Here is a 23,357-nt window from a genome sequence, read left to right as displayed (position 1 = left end):
CAGATAACACTCTTATTTTACACCTGAAGTACAGAGTTTTAAGTGATTTCCCAAGGTCACACTGTGTATGTAACTAGCAGAGAAATAATTTTGTCTTACTATATGCAGAAGTTCTCCCTTTCTCTGTTCTACCAACAGGGGGTTAATAGAGGAAAAAAACACAGAAAATTCACTTAATTGTGGGAAATCCATGGAAAAAAATACAGGTAGTGATAAAAGAGAGTTAAGAGCTGAAAGAGGGAGCTGCTGCAAATCTACATACTTGGTTTCCCTATGGATGCAGCACAGTGTCTGTGCCCTTGTTCACAGGCTTTCCTGGACAGCCCTGCAGCCTTACAGTGCTACCGACACAGGCTTCCAGGACTCGGTAGCAGGTTTCTGTCCTCAAGGAATCCCTCTCAGGTAACTCACACTCCTGGTCACATACCTTCCTTGCAATTTAAATATTCAGCATTTCCTAATTAAATTTGTGTTTGCTATAACTATTGTAAGACTTTGTTGTACTTTCTTGCAATGAAAACAGGGTAAGTAGCAATCAGGCACCTATGACTACATCATACACAAGTATAAAAGCTTAAAATAAAAAGCTTGTGTACATTTAAGAGTGAATTAACTTTCAACCAGAAAACCTAAAAGCAGGAACACTGTGCTTGGGTTTCATTCCCATAACTCCAGTTTTGAGCTGAGATTAATGAAATTACCTTTCAGTGAAACAAGCAAAAGAGATGAGAATGGCTGTAATACACGAAGCTGCTCCCAGTGAAGCCCCACCACTTAACTTCTAAGAAATAATGTCAGTGTAAATCATGATGTGATGAATGCTTCACTGAAATGATTCATGCCATATGGTCTGAAGAGCAAAATGGGAACAGTTTATTTTTAAAAGAATAAGAAATATGAACTTGGAATATTCATTGCTTTGTCCTGCCAGGCTGAACATTTGCTGTAACAGGGGCCAGACTTACTGCAGGTCTGTCTTTTTTTTGCTCACTTAATATGTTGCACTAGTTTGTGGCTTCAATCTCATTCATAATGGAATAATGGCTACAAAATTACAACCAGCACTCTGCAGCCTCTTCTGGAAACAAATGTTCACTGGACACCTACCAGCTAAATCATCTTCTCACTTTCCCTTTAAAAAGCTAAAAAAAACAACAGAAATTTCAGATGTAATCAGTCCTCACAGTATAATTACTATCTTGGTAGCAAGAAGACAATTAAACTGAGTCCCCTGACAGAGGTGAAAGGTGCTGGCAATTCCATGTGTCACTCAGCTTTCCCTTTTGTAAAGCTGCTTATGTTCAATGCCTTTCTTTCAGTATTATTGTGTATTAATATATTCCCTGTGTGACTGCACTTAAGCAAAAGGAAATCTAGGTTCTTTAATAGTCATACTGCTTCTCTTGTAATGTACCACTAGCAAAAAAAGAGAAGCAATTATTCATATTTATTTTGTGATGCTGAAAGGTGTGAGCACATCTCACTGAAATATTTAGGCCCCACATCTACTGCATCAAAGGTAAATGACAAAACTCAGTAACTTCAACTATGTGCAATTAAGTCTATAACCTGTCAAAGCTAGAGTGCTTTATTCATTTTATTCCAACTCAAGGACAGTGAAAAGCCACCATCTTCTTAGGCAAGTACTGGGAAAAGGGTATTAGTGGGTATGTTGCAGACATTGTACAAGGTGTCAATGGCTGCCTGGTTCTGCCCTCTCCCACCCTTGTGCAGAAAGATGTGCCACAAGAAAGTCATTTGAGAGCAGTCCGTTTTCAAGGAACTGAACTTTGTATTCTGCTGAATTTATTACTGTGCATAGTTTCTTGAAAGAATTCATTCTGGACTGCAAGGTCTGATGTCACTGCTTCAGGTGGCTTGATTTGGTCTGGAAGATGTTAGAAGGGATTTCTAAATCAAATATTTATGAAGGGATGTCAAGTTCAATTTCAGCAAGATAGTAAATGGATGGGCAGGATTGTTGTAGCTAGTGGAAATTTGTTCGGGTTCGGTGACATTGATATCACATCATTCACATTGCAAATACTTCATTTGCGAGACTGATGTAATTAAAATATATAGATCAATGTCAACTTGCTGTCTGATTCCACAATGATGTAATGAGGTTCATACTGCCTGGGGTGGCTACTCCTAAATCATCCTTAAAGATAAGAACAAGCTTATGAAAGGATTAAAAGCAATTTAACATTAGCTTTTAAACAAGCAAGCTATACTTGTTTAAACGACAGCAAGTCCGATGAACAGAACCTATTTTTTTAAATAGGGTAAAAGAATCATAAGCACGTTTTTACAGAAGGAGGCTGAACAGACTTATTCTGGACTAAGTTAAACTGATTAAAAAATATCTGTGTAAAGAAGCTATTTCATTGTAACGAGTAAACCTGTTATTGATGTATTTTAAACATTATATAAGCTTCTTATATCAAGCTAAGTACGCACAGAGTGCTGTCTTTTCTCAGTCATTTTCAAACTGTGCACACACAGTACAACATTGCACGTAGGCGAGCTTGGATTAGAGGAAAGCATTTATCATGTAGTACGTTCAACTCCTTCTCCACTCCTATGATCCCCTCTAGTGGTCAATTAATTGTCTGCTAAATGTTTCTTGGTACTACAAATTACTTGTACCTCTCCTGCACCTGCACTAAAACGGTGTCTGTTTGAATTCAAGAGACCTCGTTTTTTTATTCCTGTGCTGCATATGAGAAGGACAAAGCAATGAATATTTTGAAATGTGCAGCTGGTGCATCTGTGGGCAATTTTATTTTCCCTTGTAGAAGCAGACAGATTGTGCCCACCACATAGAAGCCAAAGCTGTCTCTGTTGGCAGTGCAGAGCAGGAGGTGATGGCCCTGCTGCAGCAGTAAGCAGGACCCTTCCACCCCATTCTTGCCATTAGGCTGTCTGAGAATGCCCAGTGCAAGCCTGGCAGCAGGAACGCTTCTCGAGCGGTTTCGCACAGCGTAACAATCTGTGACTTGTCATATTCATACAAGTAAATGCTCGAGGTTTACCTACCTCAAGAGAAAACTGAGTCATGTAATTTGTTTTTAGTAAGATTACAGGCAACTTGTAATTGTAGATTTCATATTAATTGGCAGAAGACCTTTCCCCAAAATTCCCATCTTCACCTTGCTGTGCCAACAGACACAGCTGCCATTTTGTGTCAGTTCAAGCTGATTCAGGTCAGTACTGGTCCAGTGCTATCTTCATTTTCTAGCCTTAGCTGTGCACCTCTATTTCTCCCTTGTGCTAGCACCAAGAATTCTCTCACTGCTGAGGGAGATGGCTAACTGGCACTCCAGTGAAAGAGAAACTCTGACAAAAGCTGCAAAGCTCTAGGGCACTGGTGACCAGGCTAGAGTGACACAGACCTTCTGTTGGAAACTAATGGCAGTGGAGTGCTGGGACCTCTTCTTTTGGTGTTCTCACTTGTGTGCTTGTGGTTTTATGTTTGTGTTTGTATGTTGCAAAGGGCATGGGGCAAAGCCCACACCCATGGGCTTAGATGGTTACAAAACATGTTTTAGCCAGCGTTCTCATGATTCCTTTTCCCTTTCTCAGAGATGGGAAACTCAGGTTATGAACACGGAGAAAGCTGTGGACTGCATGGAGGGTAACACTATGAGATAAGCATAAGTATATAATCACAGCCAAAATCATCTTTCAATTGTGGGTATCAAGAGACAGTTTGGGAAACTCGAACTTGTTCTCCCTCATACACAGAACATCTCTAATGTACAGAAAAGTTAAAATTTTTCAAGAATGCCCTGTGGAATTAAAACAGGAACTGATACACACGCTTGGCTACGCTTGCTTATATATGTATATAAGAAATGCTATCAAAAAGCAGTGGGAGAAATTACTAATTTAGAAATTACTAATTTCCTGTAACATAAATTAGCAAAATACTTTTATTAGGAATATTTACAGAGAGACCCACTGCTGCCACCTACTTGTACCACACAGTATCTCTTAAACTGCCAAGTTTCTTTTTAGTTTTTACAATATTATGCTAGTTTCACTTCCAGTTGTTCCCAGTTCTTTGTCTTAGCCTGTATTGTTGACTGATATGAAAACTTCCCAGTTTTGGAGAACAGCTGTACAGTGATGAATCACTCTGGGTGGCATAGAGATACAGCTTTAAAAAATAAAAGAGAACTGGCTACTTCTGTCCAGTTCTGCATATCTTGTCTTGTCAAAGAGAACTTGAAGCCAGTTCTCTTTTGGCATCCAGATTCTACTACCTGGATGCCAATGTTTAAAAAGGAGCAAAAGTTTATGTTCTGAATCTTTGCTCTCAGAATTATGAATTTATGTTAGCCCATTTAAAACAAAAGTCTATTCAAAGTTCAGTCATGTGGTACATGAGTTGAGAGCTGTGAAAGAGATCACTGAGGTACTGGCACTGATGTACACATGTGGTCAACATAAGTGTGTCAGCCTTCAGGATGCTCTTCCTTCTCCTGACTGCCATAAACAATGTTTTTAATTTCTAGATTTCTGTCTGTGGGTGTGGGAGGATGTCATAGCTGTCCTGATTCCCACCTTTTAAAGCTTAGCACTCAATAAAGCCACGTCTTCTGTTAAATAGAAATAATTCAAAATAGTTGCCTCAAAAATTGTGGAAATTTCACACATTAAGGACACCTATGCTGTAATTACTTTCATCTGATTGTATGCCTTTCTGGTCTTCATCAGTCACTGGATTTTCTGAAGGTCCATATAAGAAAACACTGGTTTAAAAAGGTCCAAAGGGCTGTTGTGGTTTTACACCACCTGTCAGCTACACAACATGCAACCATTCACTTGCTCCCGCACCTGTGGCTGGGGAGAGAATCCAAAAAATGGTCTTACACACTTAGGTTAAGAAGTCAAGAGCAAAGGCTAGAAAACTTGTGGGTTGAGGTAAAAAACAGTTTAATACATAAAAGCAGAAGTCGTGCATGCAAGCAATGCAAAACAAAGAATTAATTCACTGCTTCCCATGAGCTGCCTGGGAGTGTTCAGCCATCCCCAGGACAAGAGTTACTTGGGAAGATAAATGCCATCACTCCAAGATGTTGCTCTCTGTGCCTCCTTACTCCTATTTCCCCCAACTTTATGTACTGATCATGATGCCACATGGCCTGGAATATCCCTTTGGTAGCTGGGCTCAGCTGTCCTGGCTGTGCCCCTTCCCGGCTTCCTTCAGAGGGTGGGGTACTATGAGAGTACGAGAATCAGAAAAAGCCTTGGCTCTGTGCAAGCACTGCTCAGCAGTAACAAAAACATCTCTGTATTATCAACTCTGCTTCCAGCACTACCCCAAAATACAGTCCCATACCAGTCACAATGAACAGAGTTCACCTCAGCCAAAATCAGCACAGCAGGGCTGAAGCACCCCACAGTGGAAAACCAGGACTACAGGTGCCCCGGAGGTACGGCCTGCACCATCTCAGGCAGTATTTCTCAATTTGAGAGGTCCCAGAAATAACGCAGAAGTACAGGCCTCAAAACCTGCTTTTTTGAACCACTTTTTTGAACCCAGAGGCGGCTTCCCTGGCACGAGCCCTGTCCGGAGCCCAGAAGGGAGGCTGTGGCCGCTCCTGATCCTGTATTTCTCCGGGCGGCGGGTACGAGGTGGAGCGGGGTACGCCACTGCAGCGGGCAGGGCTTTGGCCCAAAGCGGAGCACAGCCGCAGGGCCAGGCGACGAGCCTCGCCGGGGAGGGCTTGAGGGTGCCCGGGCGCTCCCCAGCACGGGCGGAAAGGCAGAGCCGGGATATATGGAAGAGTCATCCGCAGACACAGGCGTCCCGCGGTCCCTCGGATCGGGGACGGCCGCCGAGGGAGGGGCGGGGGCAGCCCGGGGCCTCCTCCCGGCCGGGGCTGCCGTGCGGCGGCAGCGGAACGCGGCGGCGGGCGCGGGTTGCCGAGGGCCGCTTTGAGGCGCGCACCGCGCGGCGCGGCGCCGGCATGAGGGAGCTGCCGCCGGGCCCGGGGATGGAGAGCGACATCTTGGACGCGCTGGAGGCCTTGGGGTAACCGGGGAGCAGCGGCGGCTCCCCCTGCGAGGGGCGAGGGGCCGCGGGCAGCCTCAGCCGCGGGCGAGAGGCCGGGCCGGAGGCGGGAGCGCAGGGGAGCGCGGGATCGGTGGAGGAGCGGGCCCCGCGTTGCGCCGGGGGCTCGGCGGGGCCGGGCCTCTGCCGGAGCGGGGGCCGGGGGGCTCGCCCCGGTTTAGTGAGGGAGGGCAGAGGAGCGGGGCGCTCCGGGGAGTGCAGCAGCCGTGGTCGGCACTGGGGCCGAATTACACGCCTCGGTGTGTGGTGCCTGCCCGCCTCCCGCGATGTGCTTCGGGTGGGACGGGACCGCAACTGTGCGGAATTCACTTTTCGGTTATGTTATTCCCACTAGTCCAGGGCAGTCAGTTGTTACTGTTAGGAGGAAATTTGACTAAACACTTGAGTTAATACTTGAGTTCTTTGCCAGGCGTATTCTGAGAGATCAAAGTGTGTTTTCACATACACATGTGAAAATGCAAGTCTGCTATTTTCTGACAAACCGTTTTGTTTATAAATGACCAATAATTTTTTGGTGTTTTTAAAAAAAAAAGGCTGAATTATTCCTTGACGAAAGGGATGTAGAAAGATTAATTCGTTTAAGTGTAGTTACTAAGCAGCTTAGAGTAAAATAATTTGAAAACATGTATATTATGTGTGTGTTAATAAAAATGCAATAAATAAATAATAATAAAATAGCTGTTAATAATATTTTTTATTACTAATGTTCATCTGTCTGTGCAGGTACACGGGTGCCCTGTTGGAGGAGGAGGCCCTGAAAAAAGCAGCAGAAAATGGGTTGTCTTCACCAGAATTTTTTGAGCTTTGCATTTGGTTAGGTTCCCAGATAAAATCACTTTGTAATATGGAAGAAAGCATCACTGCAACAGATGGTATATGAATGTTAATTTCTTATTTTCTCAGTGGATTTAGGCCCATATTGTTCAGCTAATAGTGAAATTACAGTGTTGAAGTTTGCAAGAAAGCTGAAAGGTAGCCAAACTCAGGCTGATATTTCTGTTTATGTGGCTCTTAGATTAAGGCCTTGTATTGTGAAGACTGTTTCAAGAGGGAGAAAGAAAGTGATTTGGGGTGGTTTTAGATACACATAAATGTTAAAAGTACATTCACACATGTGATGGTGTTTTGATGGCATAAATTGCAGTGATGGGTATTTCTGGCTGTTGGTCCAATGCAGTGTTCCAGTCAGCACCGTGTGTGGATACGCAAAGTGCTCGGTAGTGCTGCCTGATTATTTCTGTCAAGTGCTGCAGTTTGGATGAGATTTTATATTACTTATGTGTTCACCAAAAAGTAGTGGAACTAAAACCAGTCACTGAAAATAATGGGCTCATGACTCCTGTCACTTCTTCATCAGAAAATTAGTTACACTGACACACTGTTTAGTGACATAAACTGTTCACTTCCTTGTGATGTTCATTTGTGTTCGTGTCTTCATAGACTGCTGTAGCATTACCTCATTAAAAGCATGAGTACAAGATACTATTAGAAGGCATGTCTGCTTGTATGTAGGACTTTCCTAAGAAAAATGCTGGGGTAGTAGGTGGTTAATCTTTGGGCTGTTGAAATCTGCAATGTAAGTGTATGTTAAAAAAATTAGATTGCAGTTTGATGTTTCTGTAAAACCCATTAATTGTGTATTTTTTTCCGTAGGTGTGAAAGATATAGAGAGCTTCCAGCTTGAAATTAGTGGCTTTCTGAGAGAAATGTCTTGTCCATATTCGTCACTGGTGTCTGGAGACATCAAAGACAGATTAAAAGAGAAAGAAGATTGTCTTAAACTCCTGTGTGAGTAATGATAATTTTCCCATTTATAATACAGTATTTTATGTGCATGCTTTATCATAACTGTACAATTTACACAGAAGAGTTCTTTATGTTTTTCTAAGTTGATGTCTACAGTCATTACATACTAGCTCAGCATGCATCAACTCACTTGTGCAAAGTGAAAAAAAGAGCAACATTAGAAAGCTGTTTTAGCAGAAACTAAAATTTATTTTTATGTAAGTATGGTGCAATCTACTGAGGCCTCTTGATCTCTCTCTTGATACATTTGTTACAGCTCACTGGAACTGAGACCTTGCTTCTTGTCTTTGTGAGAGGTTTCAGGGCAGCTTGAACAGAAATGCTGTACAATTTGAGGGTGCTGAAAGCAGAATAGAGACAAACAAGGTCTAAGTTTAGGTTGGACTTGGACAAAGGAATGGCAGCAGGAACCACCATATGTGGTAATATGAAACTAGCCAAAGAACTTGAGGTCTGGTCACAGAAGGGAGTTGAACAGTTAAATGCAATGTGTAGACTGAAGATAGGAAGTCAGGTGAGAGGAAATTGAAGTAAAAAATAGGAAACATACTTACCTGTTCAGGAGAGAACTGAGAAAGTCTCCCTTCTATCATGATTATCTTATATAATGTATATATTGTAGCTGTACTGAGAATGTAGATGCATAAATACTTAAGTGTATCTAAATCTGCCATTATGATGTTTTTCTCTCTAGTATTTCTAAGTACAGAACTTCAGGCTTTAAAGATACTGCAGAGCAAGAAAATTAAAGGCTCTCGTTTGGAAAAGCACAGTGATGTTATTCAGGAAGTGCAAGCTATTTGTGATGCACTGGGTCTGCCAAACTCCTCATCTTCTGGTATTCCTCCCTTGTTAACCAGTGTGGAACAAAAGGTATGGCCTTTTGCATCTTCTCTCTATTGCTAAACTGTAAGCACTATCTCTGTAAGCATTCATAGTTGAGTTAAGGCCCCAGCAGTCTCACCCACAAAAGCCCTATCTGACAAGTGCAAAAGCATTTTAATTCTGAAAGTCAGCTTAGTGTTTTAAGTTGAACTGTTTTATGAGGTGAAGTATTTCATCATTTCCCTGAGGTTGCAATGTACCTGATCAGACATACTTTACCTTGCAAATTTAAGGTATAAGTTTTCCTCTTGCCCATTTAAAATGTACTGTAGCAAGCAGAAAACTTTGGGTAATAACTGATTGTGCATTTATATACCTGAAGTAATTTCTAAGATGTATTTGAAAGTAATATCTAAAACTTAAATTAGTTCTTTTTAGTTTATTAATTTCTTAATTGCAAGTGTGGATTTGTTGGTAGTATTGCCTTAGTTGCAGAAGAGGATGAAAATGCCTGAATTGCCAGTATTCTGTGAATAAGCCAACTTAAACCTTAAGGTAGTTCTTTCTGTTGTGTCCCTCAAGGTTCTGACTCATTTCACTGTGATCCTTAATCTGATTTCCTTACTGCAGAATGTAAATAGGTTTTTGAGGTGCAGTTTATCTTCTCTGTCACACACCTAAAAGTTTTGGTCTTCATCTGTCTCTGGTGTTAGGGGAGAGGGTGACTTGATCGCCCCTTAAGAGTAGAATAAAAACTCCTTCTGCTGCTGAGTCTTTGAATTTAATAATTTTACATGATTGTGCTTGGTTTTTTTTCTTTCTTCCTCATCAACCAGTGGGCAGTTGAACATTCAGAGATTTTGGGGAGAGGGCCTGTTACTTGCATGATTTTCTTACATCTGTCTTCAGTGTGACAAAACAAAACCTTTAATACATTAATTTATAAAAGACATCACCCAGGTGCAAATGGAACTGCCTGTTCCCGCACTATAACTGTGCTTGATCTATTTAGTTCTAAGGAAATCTTTACATTCAGTAAATATTTTTGAAGGCATGAAGAAACAATTCTAGCACTGTTCTGGGAAGGAAAATGTCAGAGCTGGTAACTAATGGCCTGATTCTGCTGATCTCCCTCTGTGAGTGTTAGCTGTGTTTACATCCATGAGTGTTTATAGGCTGCAGCCATGGCCCAGGGCCTCCCCTGTTCAATTCCTTGCTTCACTGCTCAGGTACAGATTTAGTTTCACCCCATTATAGCGAGGGGACTCCAGTTCTGCAGTTGTGGGACAGCAAGACCAGACCTGGAGCACATATCACATATAGGGATACTAGAACATTTTCTCTGAATTGTTAGATACCTTCTGCAAAGTCCAGCATTTCCTATCACACAGCATCACAAGCTTAAATTGTGCATAGTGTTGCCATCCCAATTTGTATAAACTGTCGCACTTTCAGAAATGCAAAAATGAGCAGGATCTTCAAAGCATTTTATCTTTGGTTTTGGTTAGGGTTTGGTTTTTTTAATAGTGCTGCATGGACTATTTTCCAATAGTTTTCAAGTCTGTCAGTTCCACAGTGGTTATACTACTTGTACTCACTTCAGTGTGTAGAAAGATGGCAAAACTACTTTGTTCATCTTCTGTGACTCCAGATTAACAGTGTAATTTGTTCTCTGTGTGTTTCATCCCTTATAAACAAAGGATTTTTTCTTACCTCGCAGGAGATTTTGTAGAATTTCTGTTATGTGTTTACTTGTCCTTCATCCATTACTTTAATATAGGACAAATTTGGAGTTATTTTGATAGATGACAGATTTAGAGACCTACACTTGTAGGTATAGCTGCTTTAGAAAGGTGGTGCCACCAATTAAAGTTCATTGTCTTTGTAAACGTTTTTTTTAAGAGCACCATTTTGTTACCTTTTTTTATATGCTCACAGAAATTCACTTGAAATGATCCATTTACTTTTCCAAATATTTTTTTTCTTTTGATTTAATTAGATTCTGCGTAAAATTGCACTGTTGATGTTTAGTATTATATCATTCATAATACAGACTTACATGCTGATCTAGTATTTTTACTTAGTGTATCTGTGAATATATCTGCACCATTTCAACATGTCTACTCTTTGTCTCTGTCTAGCATCTTCAGCATTGTCAGTAGCTGTGGGAGTAGTTCTGAGAATAGTTTGGCTGTGCAGCAGCAACCTACCAAAGGCCAGATCACACACTGTATTTTGGTATGGAATATTAGAACATTTATTGTTTCAAGTGATTTTCCAATTTATTTAAGAGACTAGTATAAAATCAGGATTGCTTTCTTCATTCAAAATGAGTTTTATAGTAGCTCAAACTTTGAATGTACAATCATAACAAGTATTTTTTGTATCTCCTGTAATTACCTAGGATAGTGGTTGTCAATATACCTAAGAAAATGAGAGAAAAATAGACAGTATTACAGCTTTCTACCACTAAATATATCTTACTATATACTACTGAAAAACTAATAGTAATTTTTCAGTTAAGATGCTGTTCCCTTGTATATTTACAAAGGGGGAATCTATAAGGCAATCTGAAACATAGTTCCAAAACCTCCATAAATTCTAAATGATCATTCTGAGAGATTCAGAAGAGTTCACACAGTGTTGTGCTTTGTAACTAGTTACATCTGGCTGTTTTCTAATCAAGACAGTGTGAATTTCACCCCTAATTAAAAAGTGCCATTCTAATGCTGTTTATTTGAAAAAAACTTTTAATGGTTTATTATTCAGAAAACTTCTGAACATTTTTTGCCCACATTATTAAAAGTTCTCCACTACTTTTCACACATCAGTTGAATGAATAGAAATTACAAAGGGCTTCTGAACAAACTAAGTCAAAATTAAGCTAACATAACACTTAAGCGAAATATGAGTAGAATTATTTTTTTTTAATTATTTGGGTATGTATACTAGAATTTATTAATATTTAAATTAATGTGTTTCATTTAACTGTTCATCTGTAGTAATTTTACAGATGTAATGGTGCCTGGACAGTAAGTAACTGCAGGGAACAAGACTGAAGAGTTGTCCTGTTCACCAGACATGAGGGCCAAACTGAAATGTATTTAAGGCTAGATAAACACTGAATTTATCTGCAGGTATATGAAAGAGAGGCTTACAAATATTTTGTGCTTAATATTTTAGGTGATTTCTCTGCGAATGTACAGTACACCTTATGACTAATTAAGGCAACATTCTTTCCTCAAAGTGTTGCTATTTTGAATTAATAATTGCTATTTTCAATTAATTGAATTAATAACCTTTCTGCAGGTCAGGTTTTTTCAAAATCCAGAAAAACCCTGGAGGTGCATACATATATATGATGTTTTTCTGTGCAAAAGGTGTCAAATGTAAAAATGACTGCTCTATTTTGACAGAAGATGAGGATATTTAATAAATACATTGAAGATGGTAAAGAAATGTGAGCTAATTTTTTTTTTCATTAGTACAAAATAACAAAACAAATGAGAAATATCGTGTTCAATAAAGATACACTTTATTTGGTAACAGAGTAGCTATTTATTTTTATGTTGCATATTTGAATTTGGTATTTCTGTCTCAAGCAGATCCAACAGCTTATTTAATTTTCATTTTCTATTTAGAGAGTGTGTGAGCTCCCAAAGCAATCCCATAAATTTTTAGTGTTACCAGGGTCATTGATTACACAGTATGTCAAATATACTTGTCCACATCTATTTTTAATTATTTGGTTTGCTTTTTACACCTGAATGTGTAAAAACGTTAGGATGATTTGGCTATTACAATTTGGTTTATGTTTCTTTGAGTATTTTTTCACTGCTCTTTTATCTGGGCACTGCATTTGGTTTTGTTCCCACTTACATGTGCAGACTTCTTTCTGGATAGTGGTGGGATTTTTAAACTTCTGCATACCCTTCTCAGTCCAGGGCAGCTATCATTTGTGGGAATATAGATTATAGCACAGATTCTCACATCAGTTGTGTTCTTGTCCTGTGGCGGACTATTGTGTATCAGAGCTCCTCTGCTCATACCTCTGTCATCAGTCATGGCTGGACAATGCATTCTGCAGCTGTAAGGCAGCTCAGTTTATTCCACCATTATAGCTGTAGGATTTCCCCATGAGCCCTGCTGATGGGAGTAAGTGGAGATTCACTAATCTGAATATGACTTTACAGTGTGTCAAAAACATAGACCAGTTCATCAGTGAAGAGATTCTATCTTAACTGTTACTGATTAGTAAAGCTGTGCTGGATAAAAATTACATAGGTATTCTCTTTAACTTGGAATGAAGACATTGCAGAAATTTGGGGGCAGTTTCTAAGTCAGTAAAGGATTGTTTCATTTAGCTGTTTTTGTTTTTTCTAGTTTGGATTTGCATTGATTGTCTTCCTTAATTGTTCTCTCTGAACTTCCTTTCACTTTTCAGTTCATGGAAATCTGGAGTATGCAGCAGTGACTGACTTGTGATGGCAGAATGTGTGGGTTGTATGTGGAGCTCAGTGTTGTGTTTACCTCTTAGTCGTCCTTGCAGCTGCAAACTTAAAATAATTCTAATCTCTAGGTAGTATCCAGCATCACTGGTTTTCAGATCTTCTTTCACGCTCTAACTGTAAATTACGTTGAGGACTTTTAATTTTATTGTATTGGTTTTTGTTTCAGCATCTGGTCTCATTTTGATAGACTCTCTTCCTTTCAACCTTTGAGGTACTATTTCTGACCTCAATTGTATGAGTAGACACCTCTTACCCAATAGCATTTTAATTCTTCTGCTGTTCATTCCTTCTTCTATACTAATTACTGATCTCTTCATCTCTTGCTGTCATACTGATCTTATTCTATTGCTGGTTATAAACTTTATATTCTGATTCTTCAAACATAGTTTGTGCTTAGGTACGTTTGCATTTTGGAGTGGAATATGGCACTGTGTAAAAGCTTCAGTAAAAAAACTGGCTACATTCAGAAGACAGACAGCCTTGGAGTGTTTTTTGTAAAGAAAAATATTATAGAGAAGGAAGAATTATCAGAGAAAGAGGAGTGTTGGGATCAATGTGGTACATGGAACTGAACTTTACCCTTTGCTCTAACCTCTTTTGATACAAATGGAATATAAGGAGTATGACAGTAATTAGATTGCCACTTTTCAGGTGCTACTGGGCTGTCTTTTCTGATAGAGTCAAAACAGTGTTTTTCCTTAATTTGTTTACTGTACAATATATTTACCTCAGACTTTTTCTGGGATAATACGTTATTAACCTGCCAGTGTGCTGTCCAGCAGTGATGTAAAAAGAAAGAACAAGATCCATACACCTTGGTTTTCACACAAAATTTGAAATCAGAACTTTTCTTCGTATATGCCAAAAAAAATTGAGATAATTTTAAAAATCCTGACATATGAGAGTTCATTTTCTAAGTATTTCTTATAACAGTTAACTAGGTTCTCTAGAATTTTATTTTTGACTTGTGGGATTTTTTTCATAGCAGTCAGTAGAGTTGATATTTCTGTAACATGTGAATCTCAAAACTGAGCCTTTATGACAAACGTAATGTAAATGCCTGTTGCCCACCTGAAGTCTTACAATACTTGCAAATGGATCTAATGGCTGTCTCCAGTTACAGGTTTTACTGTAGATCATGGACTAATTTAATCCTTCCTTTGATATATAAAAGAAAACTATCTCTAGTTTTACTCATTTTGCGTGATTCCCCATGGTTATTTACTAAACCAAATGAAGATGTAGTTCTCTCCATCAGACTGTACAAAACTTGGAGGAACATTAATATGCATGCTGTCAACTCCAGCTGAAAAATCAGTTGAATTGTGTTCAAGTTATGTACAAGAGTTGTGGGCATTCATGGTAGAGATTTTAGATGAGCTTTGCTAAAGGAAGTTCACTCAAGAAGAGGAGGTAGAGGTTTCTTGTAATGAGAAGGGAGAACACAGTGGTTTGGAAGGTAGAGCATATTTCTTTTCTAATTACTTAGAACTAGTGGAAGAAGGATAAGCAGATTTGATTTGGATTGAATGCAAAAGTTTTAAACATAATATTAGCTGGAACCAATTACAGGATTAGAATAAAACTCATGAGAATGAATGACTGCATACCTATCATATCTCCTACCTTTCTTAATAGCACCCATCACCAGATTTTTTGTAGCCCAGTGTAACATTTGGCAACAGAACTCCAAACTTCCAATTGTTGTAGTTACAACACTTAGTAGTTTCTGAAATGAGTAATTTAGCTAGTCCTACTTTCTGTATGCACTTGATAAATTTGCTATATAACTGTTGTTCTGTTAATGGGAGCAGAAGTGACCCTTTTTATAGAGGGTGGTCATCTTATAAAAGTATTCAGGAAATCTTTTTATAGTGGATCATAAGAAGATGTGTATGTGTTTTCATGGGTCTGCTAAAATGAATGTGCTGTGTTTGATCCTCTGAGTAGCAAAATGAGATTGTAACAATTTTTGCTGAAATAAATCTAAATATCATTTGTATTCTGAGATGTGGTTTTTTTTTTTCAGATAAAGGACATTCTCTCAAAAGTTAAAAATAACCATGTGGGGAAATCACTGCTAACAAAACCTCTGAACTCTGACCAAGTGGTAAAGAAAAGTTTCTCCATTTCTTTTCAGTTTTTAATAAGATGGTCAAAATAAGTGCATTTCATGGCTTCATTTAACTTTGCCTTTTTACTGACACTGTTCTATTGCTGAATATTACTTCTAAAATTCAATTGCTAAATACTAACAGTGATAATCAGATACTTCCAGAATTGACATTATAAAACAGACCTTGTGTTAATTCATCCATTGTTCACTTTCAAATCATTTTTACACACATCCTACTGTAGCATTACATAGATGCTATGTGGTTTATAGTGATCACCTTCGAATAGACATTGTAGTTGATGGATGGGGCTAACTTTCAATTGAGTTTTATAACTTTATGTATTTGACTGTTTGAATTTCTGATTGTAACACTGCAGGAAAGATTGGAAAAAATCAATGATGCTCTTTGCAGTGAGTACGAGTGTCGACGGCGGATGTTGATGAAGAGGCTTGATGTGACTGTGCAGTCTTTTGGCTGGTCTGATAGAGCAAAGGTAAACTTGATGTATTTTTTGCTTCCTGTAGGTGGGAGTCTGCTACTGTTCCTACAGAATATGCACACCATGTAAATACATAAATGTGCTTCCATCACTTATCTTTTTTCCAGCCTATTTCTCATGTCAGGTTGTAATCTCCAAATCCTAGACATTGAGGAAGGGGATGGAATTAACCAGGTGGCACAGTCCATCCTTTGTGACTGTTTATAGCTTCACAATTAGAAATTATAGCATCCTTTGTTGGGGTTTCTCACTTTAATTAAAATTCCCATATCCCTGTTTTCTTTTTTATATCTAACACCCTCCTGTGAAGTAAACTAGGAGGGAGCTCAGGACTTCTCATGCGGATGGAAAAGTAAGACAAACACTGGGCCTTAATATAGGTTGGGTGTAAAAAGTGACTGTTCATAAAGTCGGAGAGGTTACAGTGACTGCCCCCTATCTTGGATACTGTGCTACTAGATGAACAGCTTTTCAGTTGAACAGGTTGTTTCAATAGTATCTTGTGTGAAAAAAATCACACAATTGCTTGTAATCCTTCAGGTCACTAAAAATTCCAAAGCAATCCTCTGTATTTGTTCTGCTGGTGTTGCTTTAATTGTGATAATTTAATTTGTATTATTTCCTAGAACTCTGTATATTAAAAAATACTCATTATATTTCTGAGCTGCAAATATATCTTGTTTGTATCTAAAAGATACAAACTAAAAGCGTAGGGATACATAAAGTTTGTAATTTGATGAAGACACATGTGAGAAGCTGGAGGCAGATGTTTTTGTTCATGAGCAGCAAGATCAGCTTTCCTTCCAAAGGTTTCTGTAGAAAGCTCAAGCTTTTAAAATCTTAAAACTTGGAAAGCTTACCAAATGTATGGATTGTTACAAGTCTTTGTGACATCACGATTTGTCATTGACACATGTCAATGAGTCAGCTTCATGAAGTTCACTAAGTCTCACTGGAAGACATGAGTCTAGGTGCTGCTGTTCTGCACTGGAATAGCTCACTGTTTAATTTCTCAAGGGGTTGTGAATGCTTTTATGCCTCAGGAAAGGAAATGGGGGGCATTTAGCTCAGAGAAGCCAAGAGATGTCCTTACTTGTGTAACTTCCTTACAGCTGTACCAATACAATCATGTATCTTCAAATTTAAAGTATACTTGCACTTGATGTGACTGATGACTAACTTAAGCAGACTAAAACTTTGTCACTTGCTATTGTTCCATTCAAACAATGTGAAAAACAATGAATGCCCTTTTGAAATAGAACAATAGTTTAAAAAGATTTTTGATGATAAAGTAGTCAGATGATTCATTTTCCTGTCTTACAAAGACTGTTGATGTGAAATATATGCAGTTACAGAAATAACCAGGTTACATACTATTTCAAAATTATATACTGTTTTCAATCTTTTTTTCCCCCGTTTTTCTTGAAGGATGTTCATAACTTCTTTGAGAAGGTTTTAGGGATTGAAAATGTTCTGGCATTGATGTAATTTAGAGTTTTGGGGTTTTTTTAAACAAAGAGACAAATTGTTGTCTTTTTAAAATTTGTTAGCTTGCATTTTTCCTCACCATTAAATAGATATTGATACATTTCTTTACTTTTGATGGTTTGTCATTTTGGGGATTTTGTTTTTTTGTAACTTGTTCAGTCTCCAAGAGGGGTAAATTTGCAGACTGAAATGGGTTCACAAATTATAAAGTAATTACCTAGCAAAACAGTCTTGTAAAGGTTCAGCATGTATTGTCTGGTCTAGCCAATATCAAATGTTTTATTTCACTCTAAAAGTCATTCTAGATCTTCCCAGAAAGTGTATTTATTTTTCTTTTCTGCAAAATAAATGAAACATCAAAGCATGCTTGGAAAAAATCTAATGTTGTCCCCTTCTCAGTCTCACTTTTTCATGGCTTGCATAAGTGTTTTGCTGCATTGATAGGTTTCCAGGTTTTTTTCCACAAATTTATCTTACTTTGAAGCTGCTCTGTTTTTATCACATTTAGAAGTGATCTGTTGAATATGATTATGTAAAGCTCTTGAGACAGCAGAATGGACTCCTTAAGTTTTACTCTGTAGACATGTTGGAAGGCATTAAAGAATCTGTTTGATGCCAGTGGATAGAGGAGTTTCTTTTGTACTGGTGTGAAGCTTCAGCATCAATTAAACATAATCAACAGCACTTTCTGTGAAATAGCTCCACCAACAGGAAGAGAACTGGTGATAACTGGCACTATGTTTTGCAATATAGTTTGTATTTTCAGAAGCTACACCTTGTGTTCGAAGTGAAACTGACTGAGACCAGCACGTGGTTTATAGTAAGTCTGTTGGCATGTTTGATACCTGGCAAGTAAGTTGTGTTTGATGTTATCCTTTAGGTAAAAACAGATGAAATAGCACGGATCTATCAGCCTAAGCGCTATGCGTTGTCTCCAAAGTCGACCATTTCATTAGCTCACCTTCTTGCTGCTCGTGAGGATTTGTCCAAGATCATAAGAACAAGTAGTGGATCAACACGGGAGAAGACTGCCTGTGCTATCAACAAGGTATGCTTTTCTGGCACGTGATAAATGGACATGGGGGTTTACAGACCTGTCAAAAGGAATTCTAGAATTACTTTGGTTTTGCTTGGTAGTTTATTTTTTTCTATTTAAGAAAGGAAGGCTTGCAGTATTCCAGTAAACATTGCAGAAAGTCCTTTTTTTATCTTCCTAGGCAGTCAGTCGTGCAACAGGATGAAACACAGTCATGTAGATGAGGGTGATACGTGTGTGTGTGTGTGTGTGTGAGTTACACACACACACACACACACACAGACAGACCTCTTGAGTTCAGTGGAACTGCGTACCTCATTGCTAGGATATTATTGTTTGGTTTGTAAACCCACATCTCTAGTTCATCACTGTGTTATAAATCATGAAAGTTTCTGTAGAAATGTCATTTTGCTGCAAAATAAAATTTTGGCTGCAGTAATGAATCAACATTGTGCTGCTTTCTTGAGTGTGATAAAAGCTGAAGCTTGCAAGTAGTGACATGAGTTTTACCATTCAAATGGTGACTAAACCTACTTTTATTAATCCTGGATTTAAAGATTTTTCTAATGTTTTTGCCTCATTGAGATACCCTTTAATATGATTTGATTCTTAACACTGAAATTTCTTAATTATTGTAGGATCTCAGAGAAAGGTGAGGTTTTTGTCTTGAGAGGACTTTAGTTGGAGTACCTGGGACTGATCAGTAAATGTTAATATTGATCACACAAAGTTTAGGAAATATGAAAGCAGCAGCAAAAAGACCTACTTGGATACATCTTTGTTCTTCAAAGATGTTTGTTTTGTTTAACTTTGTCCAGTGCAGTTTCTCTTTTCATACACTGAGTGATACCTGCCATAGTCAAGATGCCTTTTTTGCCTTTTCTTGGAAGTGTTACTGCAGCCTGTTGTAGGTTTTGTTTGTTCTGGGTCTTAACTGAGTGTCAGTAGTTTCTAATGTTATGCAAACTGGTGTTCCTTTGAGAATTGCACATGAATTTGCCAGTTTGTTTTGTGCCAGCTGATTAGGTTTGAACTTGAACTTTGAAATTTAAGTAGAAGAGCCACATCATAAGGAGTCTTTTCTATATGAATATATATGTGTATATATACGTGTGTATATGTATGTGTATATATGAATATATGTGAATTTGTATATATTATATATGAAGTATGTATATTACTTATTGCAATACTAATACTTCAGGTGTGCAGCGTTCTTCATAAAAATTTCACAAGAGTGATGTGAGCCAGCTAGCTGCAGTTATTTCTGTTTTAGAGGTGAAAAATGAGAACACTTTCAGAGTTCTGCTGTGGTGTTACAAGGACATGAGGTAGTGATTCTGCTGTCAAGCACTGCACTGAGGAGCCAAATTTCCTGAAAACAGCAGGCAGCATTTCTGTGTCCACAGGAGAAAATCATATGTCTCTTCAAGTTATTACTACTATTTTTCAACTCTGAAAATGACCTATTTTTCCATACAGGTTCTGATGGGGAGAGTCCCTGACCGTGGAGGCAGACCAACAGAGATTGAACCACCTCCTCCCGAAATGCCTCCATGGCAGAAAAGACAAGAAGGTGGAGGAAGAGGTGGCTGGGGGGGTGGTGGTGGTGGTGGAAGGGGTAACTGGGGGGGTGGAGGGGGTAGAGGAGGAGGAGGTGGAGGTTTCAGAGGTGGTGGAAGAGGTGGGGGTGGCTTCCAGGGTGGGGGTGGCTTCCAGGGTGGGGGTGGCTTCCAAGGTGGCGGTGGCTTCCAAGGTGGAGGTGGCTTCCAAGGTGGCAGGGGAGGTTATGGTGGCAGGGGAGGCTATGGTGATCCATATGGTGGGAGAGGAGGGGGAGGATACCGAAGATACTAAAGTACTGTTAATCTTAACAGAGTAACTGGCAGAATATAGTGGTGGTGTTTACTGGTACTAGGAATTTAGGTATGTCGACTTGGGTTAGGTTAGAATTAAATATGACCATATGAGTAATTTCATTAGTCCAACTGATGTTTTCACTGAATTCTTTTAGTTAACAGAAGTTTTATACCAAAATCTGATTACTAAAGTCCTTGTTTTTCGTACTGCTTATATGGTGTTTTTTATTATGTTATTTTATTTAAAATAAGTCTCAGAAAACTGAATAAAACCCTTTCTAAACAAACAAAAATATATTAATGGTCAGACCTTCCTAATTATTGCATGTTGCATGTCTACTCTCCTGCTCCAAAATGTTGTCTAGAAAAAACAAAGTAGGCCTAAGAACTGGATGAAACCACTTTTAAAAGACTCAAGAATGCTGCTTTCAGGCTTGTTCTCTTCATCTCATTGTTCTTCATTCCCAGTTTTCATGTGGGACATGTAAACAAATTTTAATTTCAAATGTTAAAATCCTTAATGCTTTGGTCAGTTATTCAATTAGATTTGATTATTCTTGCAGAACTTCACATTATAGTAAAATTGTGAATTAATACTCTGCACTAATTAATTGAATCAGGGGGTTTTTCTGTTCATAATGTATCAGACACTCTTTAATGGTCAGAGCATGTACTGTAAACTCATAGTTTTGATAATGTCTTATTTTCCTTTTACTTGTTCATTGTTGGTGTTTCATAAAAAAAAATTATAAATCATATAGGGCAGAAAACCTGCAGCCATCATGTCTGGTATGAATTCATGTGTATATCCTTTTGGATCAGCTTTGAGACACAACATTTGAATAAGCTGAGCTTCGTAAGAATGTGACATTTCTTCTCACCTTTCTTTCTTTACCCTTGTTTAAGTTATCCTCTTCTCCCCTGCCTGCTCTCTGTTTGCAAGTCACCAACTGCCTGGCTAGTAAGTTAACAAGACACCTCATGCAGCAGTTGCCTTTTCTCAGTGATTTCTTTCTCTGCCAACCTAAAAGAAGCCCTGTCTTGACATGGTATGGGTGCCTTCTCCCTCATATACACTGTTAGTCTAGAAGGAGTTAGCTGTCATCCCATCATGGCTGTAAATATATGTAGACAGGAATTAAATTTAGAGCTGTCACCTAAAGAAGTCAGTTTCAGTTTTTGGCTCTCCCATGTTGTGAGGCCGCTCCTGAGAACAGAGGTGGAAAGGGGATGATGCCTGAGTATGTTCTCATGACAGCATTTATCAGGGTCAGGTCACCCCAGAGAATTCAGGAAGACATCTGATTAACCTGGTGTGTCCAATGATTAAATAGCACAGCAAATTCGAGCCCTTGTAATTGTAGGTGTAACTGCAGGTTGAACTTCAGGATTTGATTCTGGATTTATGTTTCTTAGTTACAAGTTCTTTCTGCACAAATGTCCTATTGGTGTCCATTGGTATGCTTTAAAGACGTTTTTTACCTTCATAAACATATGTATCATGTCTTGTTTGATTGACAACTTCATGCATGAATTTAAAGTTCTGTTCCAAATCAAATGATTATCTTTCGAAAGTTTTTCTCCTGTTATTTCTTCTCTCATCAGTTTGCTTGAGAATGCTGCTTCTAATGTGATAAATATGGCTTTAGCCAGGCTTTAGGGTCGCAGCAGGTGCCTGACAAAAAGAAGCAGAAGTTTTGCTTGCTAGAACATGTTAGCTGGGATGTGAAATTTGCAATAATGGCATCATGTCACCCAACTGCTAGCACTGTAGTTCCTTTGCCAAATTTTTTCTATGCTTCTTACTGACCTAAGCCTTGGCAGCTTCTGCAGTCTTTTTGGAGAGACCCCTGACGGGTCACATGGGAGCACAGGACTGGGTCTCTCGATTCTGAGCTTGGTTTTTGCCTAATGCTCTGGAATAGCTCCCAAATTGATGGCACAGCAAATGAGACTGCTGGCCTTGGAGTGAAGTGTTGGTCAGCAAAGGAATAGAGAGCAGTTTTTTAACAACCCAAGACTTGAGATTAAATTCTGTTTGCTCATCCCAGTGTTAGTTTTTGCTGCAAGTAATCAGCAGTTATCATGTGGCTTCATCAAGGAAATACACTCAGAAAAACAAAGAACATACCTATGCTTAAGGGTTTTATTAGTCTTAGGATGCAAGCTTGCAACAGTTTAGTTGGATTGTTGTAACTGCAGATGTGGATGTGCCTCGGCGTTTCTACACTCATCAGTCCATCCTGTTTGTAGTGGGCAGGAGAGTTTTGAATGAAGTAAATCATCAAGTGAAGCAGGTACATGCCCACTTCAATTCTAACAGTTAAATTATTTCAGTGTCATATTTCAGTTATATGTATGTAGACCATGTAAAATATGAAAATACAAATAGGCTGGAGATTTTCTTTTTTTAATCTGGCCATTTCTGTTTTTCTTAAGTAACTTCAAAATGTGAACCCAGTAGTAGAAAACTAAAGTAAATAGTTTTTAGTAAATAGTTAAAGTAAGCACCACCATATTTCATGGAGGTATCCTTTGCTGTCCTCTTGTCAGAATGTATGCTTTTAATTTCTCAAACAATGCAATAACACCATGGAAGTAATTGATTTAAACCTCAAGTTTTGTCTTGAAAAAAGTATTTTCAAAAATTCTGTTGTAAGCAAAAGATTTTCATCTATATGTTTGTGAACATTTTTGTGTTTATTCACACTTAATGAATACCTAAATTAATATTGTTTTGTTTGTTGAAGAACTGAAAAAAAAAGGCTGGGGATTTTTTTCAGGAATTGAGAGAGACACTTTTGTCAACAGCTGTAAACACTGAGGAATAAAGTACTGTATTTGAAATTATTTGCATCATCTGTGTGTATTGTGATTTGGATCCACTATCATATGTTCCTCCTTTGTTTGTAAGAAAGAATTCCTGCTGGTGATTTACAATAGTGATGAAACTTACTTTTTTATGGTAATGGAAATAACATGTATTTTGACCAAAAGGAGAAGGCATTAGATAACTTTATAGAAAAATTTCAACAGGCAAGGTGTGTCACAAGTCTGGGATTTTGTCCGGGATTACTAAGGAATCTCAGTTACATTTTATCTTACTGAAAGAAATTTTAAAGTGTAGTGATCTG

General features: G+C 38.5%; 1 protein-coding gene across 1 annotated transcript; it reads left to right on the top strand.

The window, feature by feature from the left end:
• The first annotated feature begins 5,875 nt into the window (after nt 1-5,875).
• Nucleotides 5,876-23,073, top strand: TSLIG3B (tRNA splicing ligase complex subunit 3B). The gene is made up of 8 exons (XM_086895004.1): nt 5,876-6,043; nt 6,806-6,954; nt 7,736-7,870; nt 8,583-8,761; nt 15,254-15,334; nt 15,718-15,834; nt 18,209-18,376; nt 19,847-23,073. The coding sequence occupies exons 1-8, from the start codon at nt 5,979-5,981 to the stop codon at nt 20,219-20,221; spliced, it is 1,269 nt and encodes a 422-aa protein (XP_086751130.1). The 5' UTR covers nt 5,876-5,978; the 3' UTR covers nt 20,222-23,073.
• The last annotated feature ends 284 nt before the right edge of the window (nt 23,074-23,357 follow it).

This window comes from Cyanistes caeruleus, chromosome 6 (genome assembly GCF_971803275.1).
Source record: "Cyanistes caeruleus chromosome 6, bCyaCae1.hap1.1, whole genome shotgun sequence".
NCBI lineage: Eukaryota > Metazoa > Chordata > Aves > Passeriformes > Paridae > Cyanistes > Cyanistes caeruleus.
The sequence above is the reverse complement of the archived record's forward strand: the minus strand, read 5'-3'. Positions and strand labels throughout refer to the sequence as shown.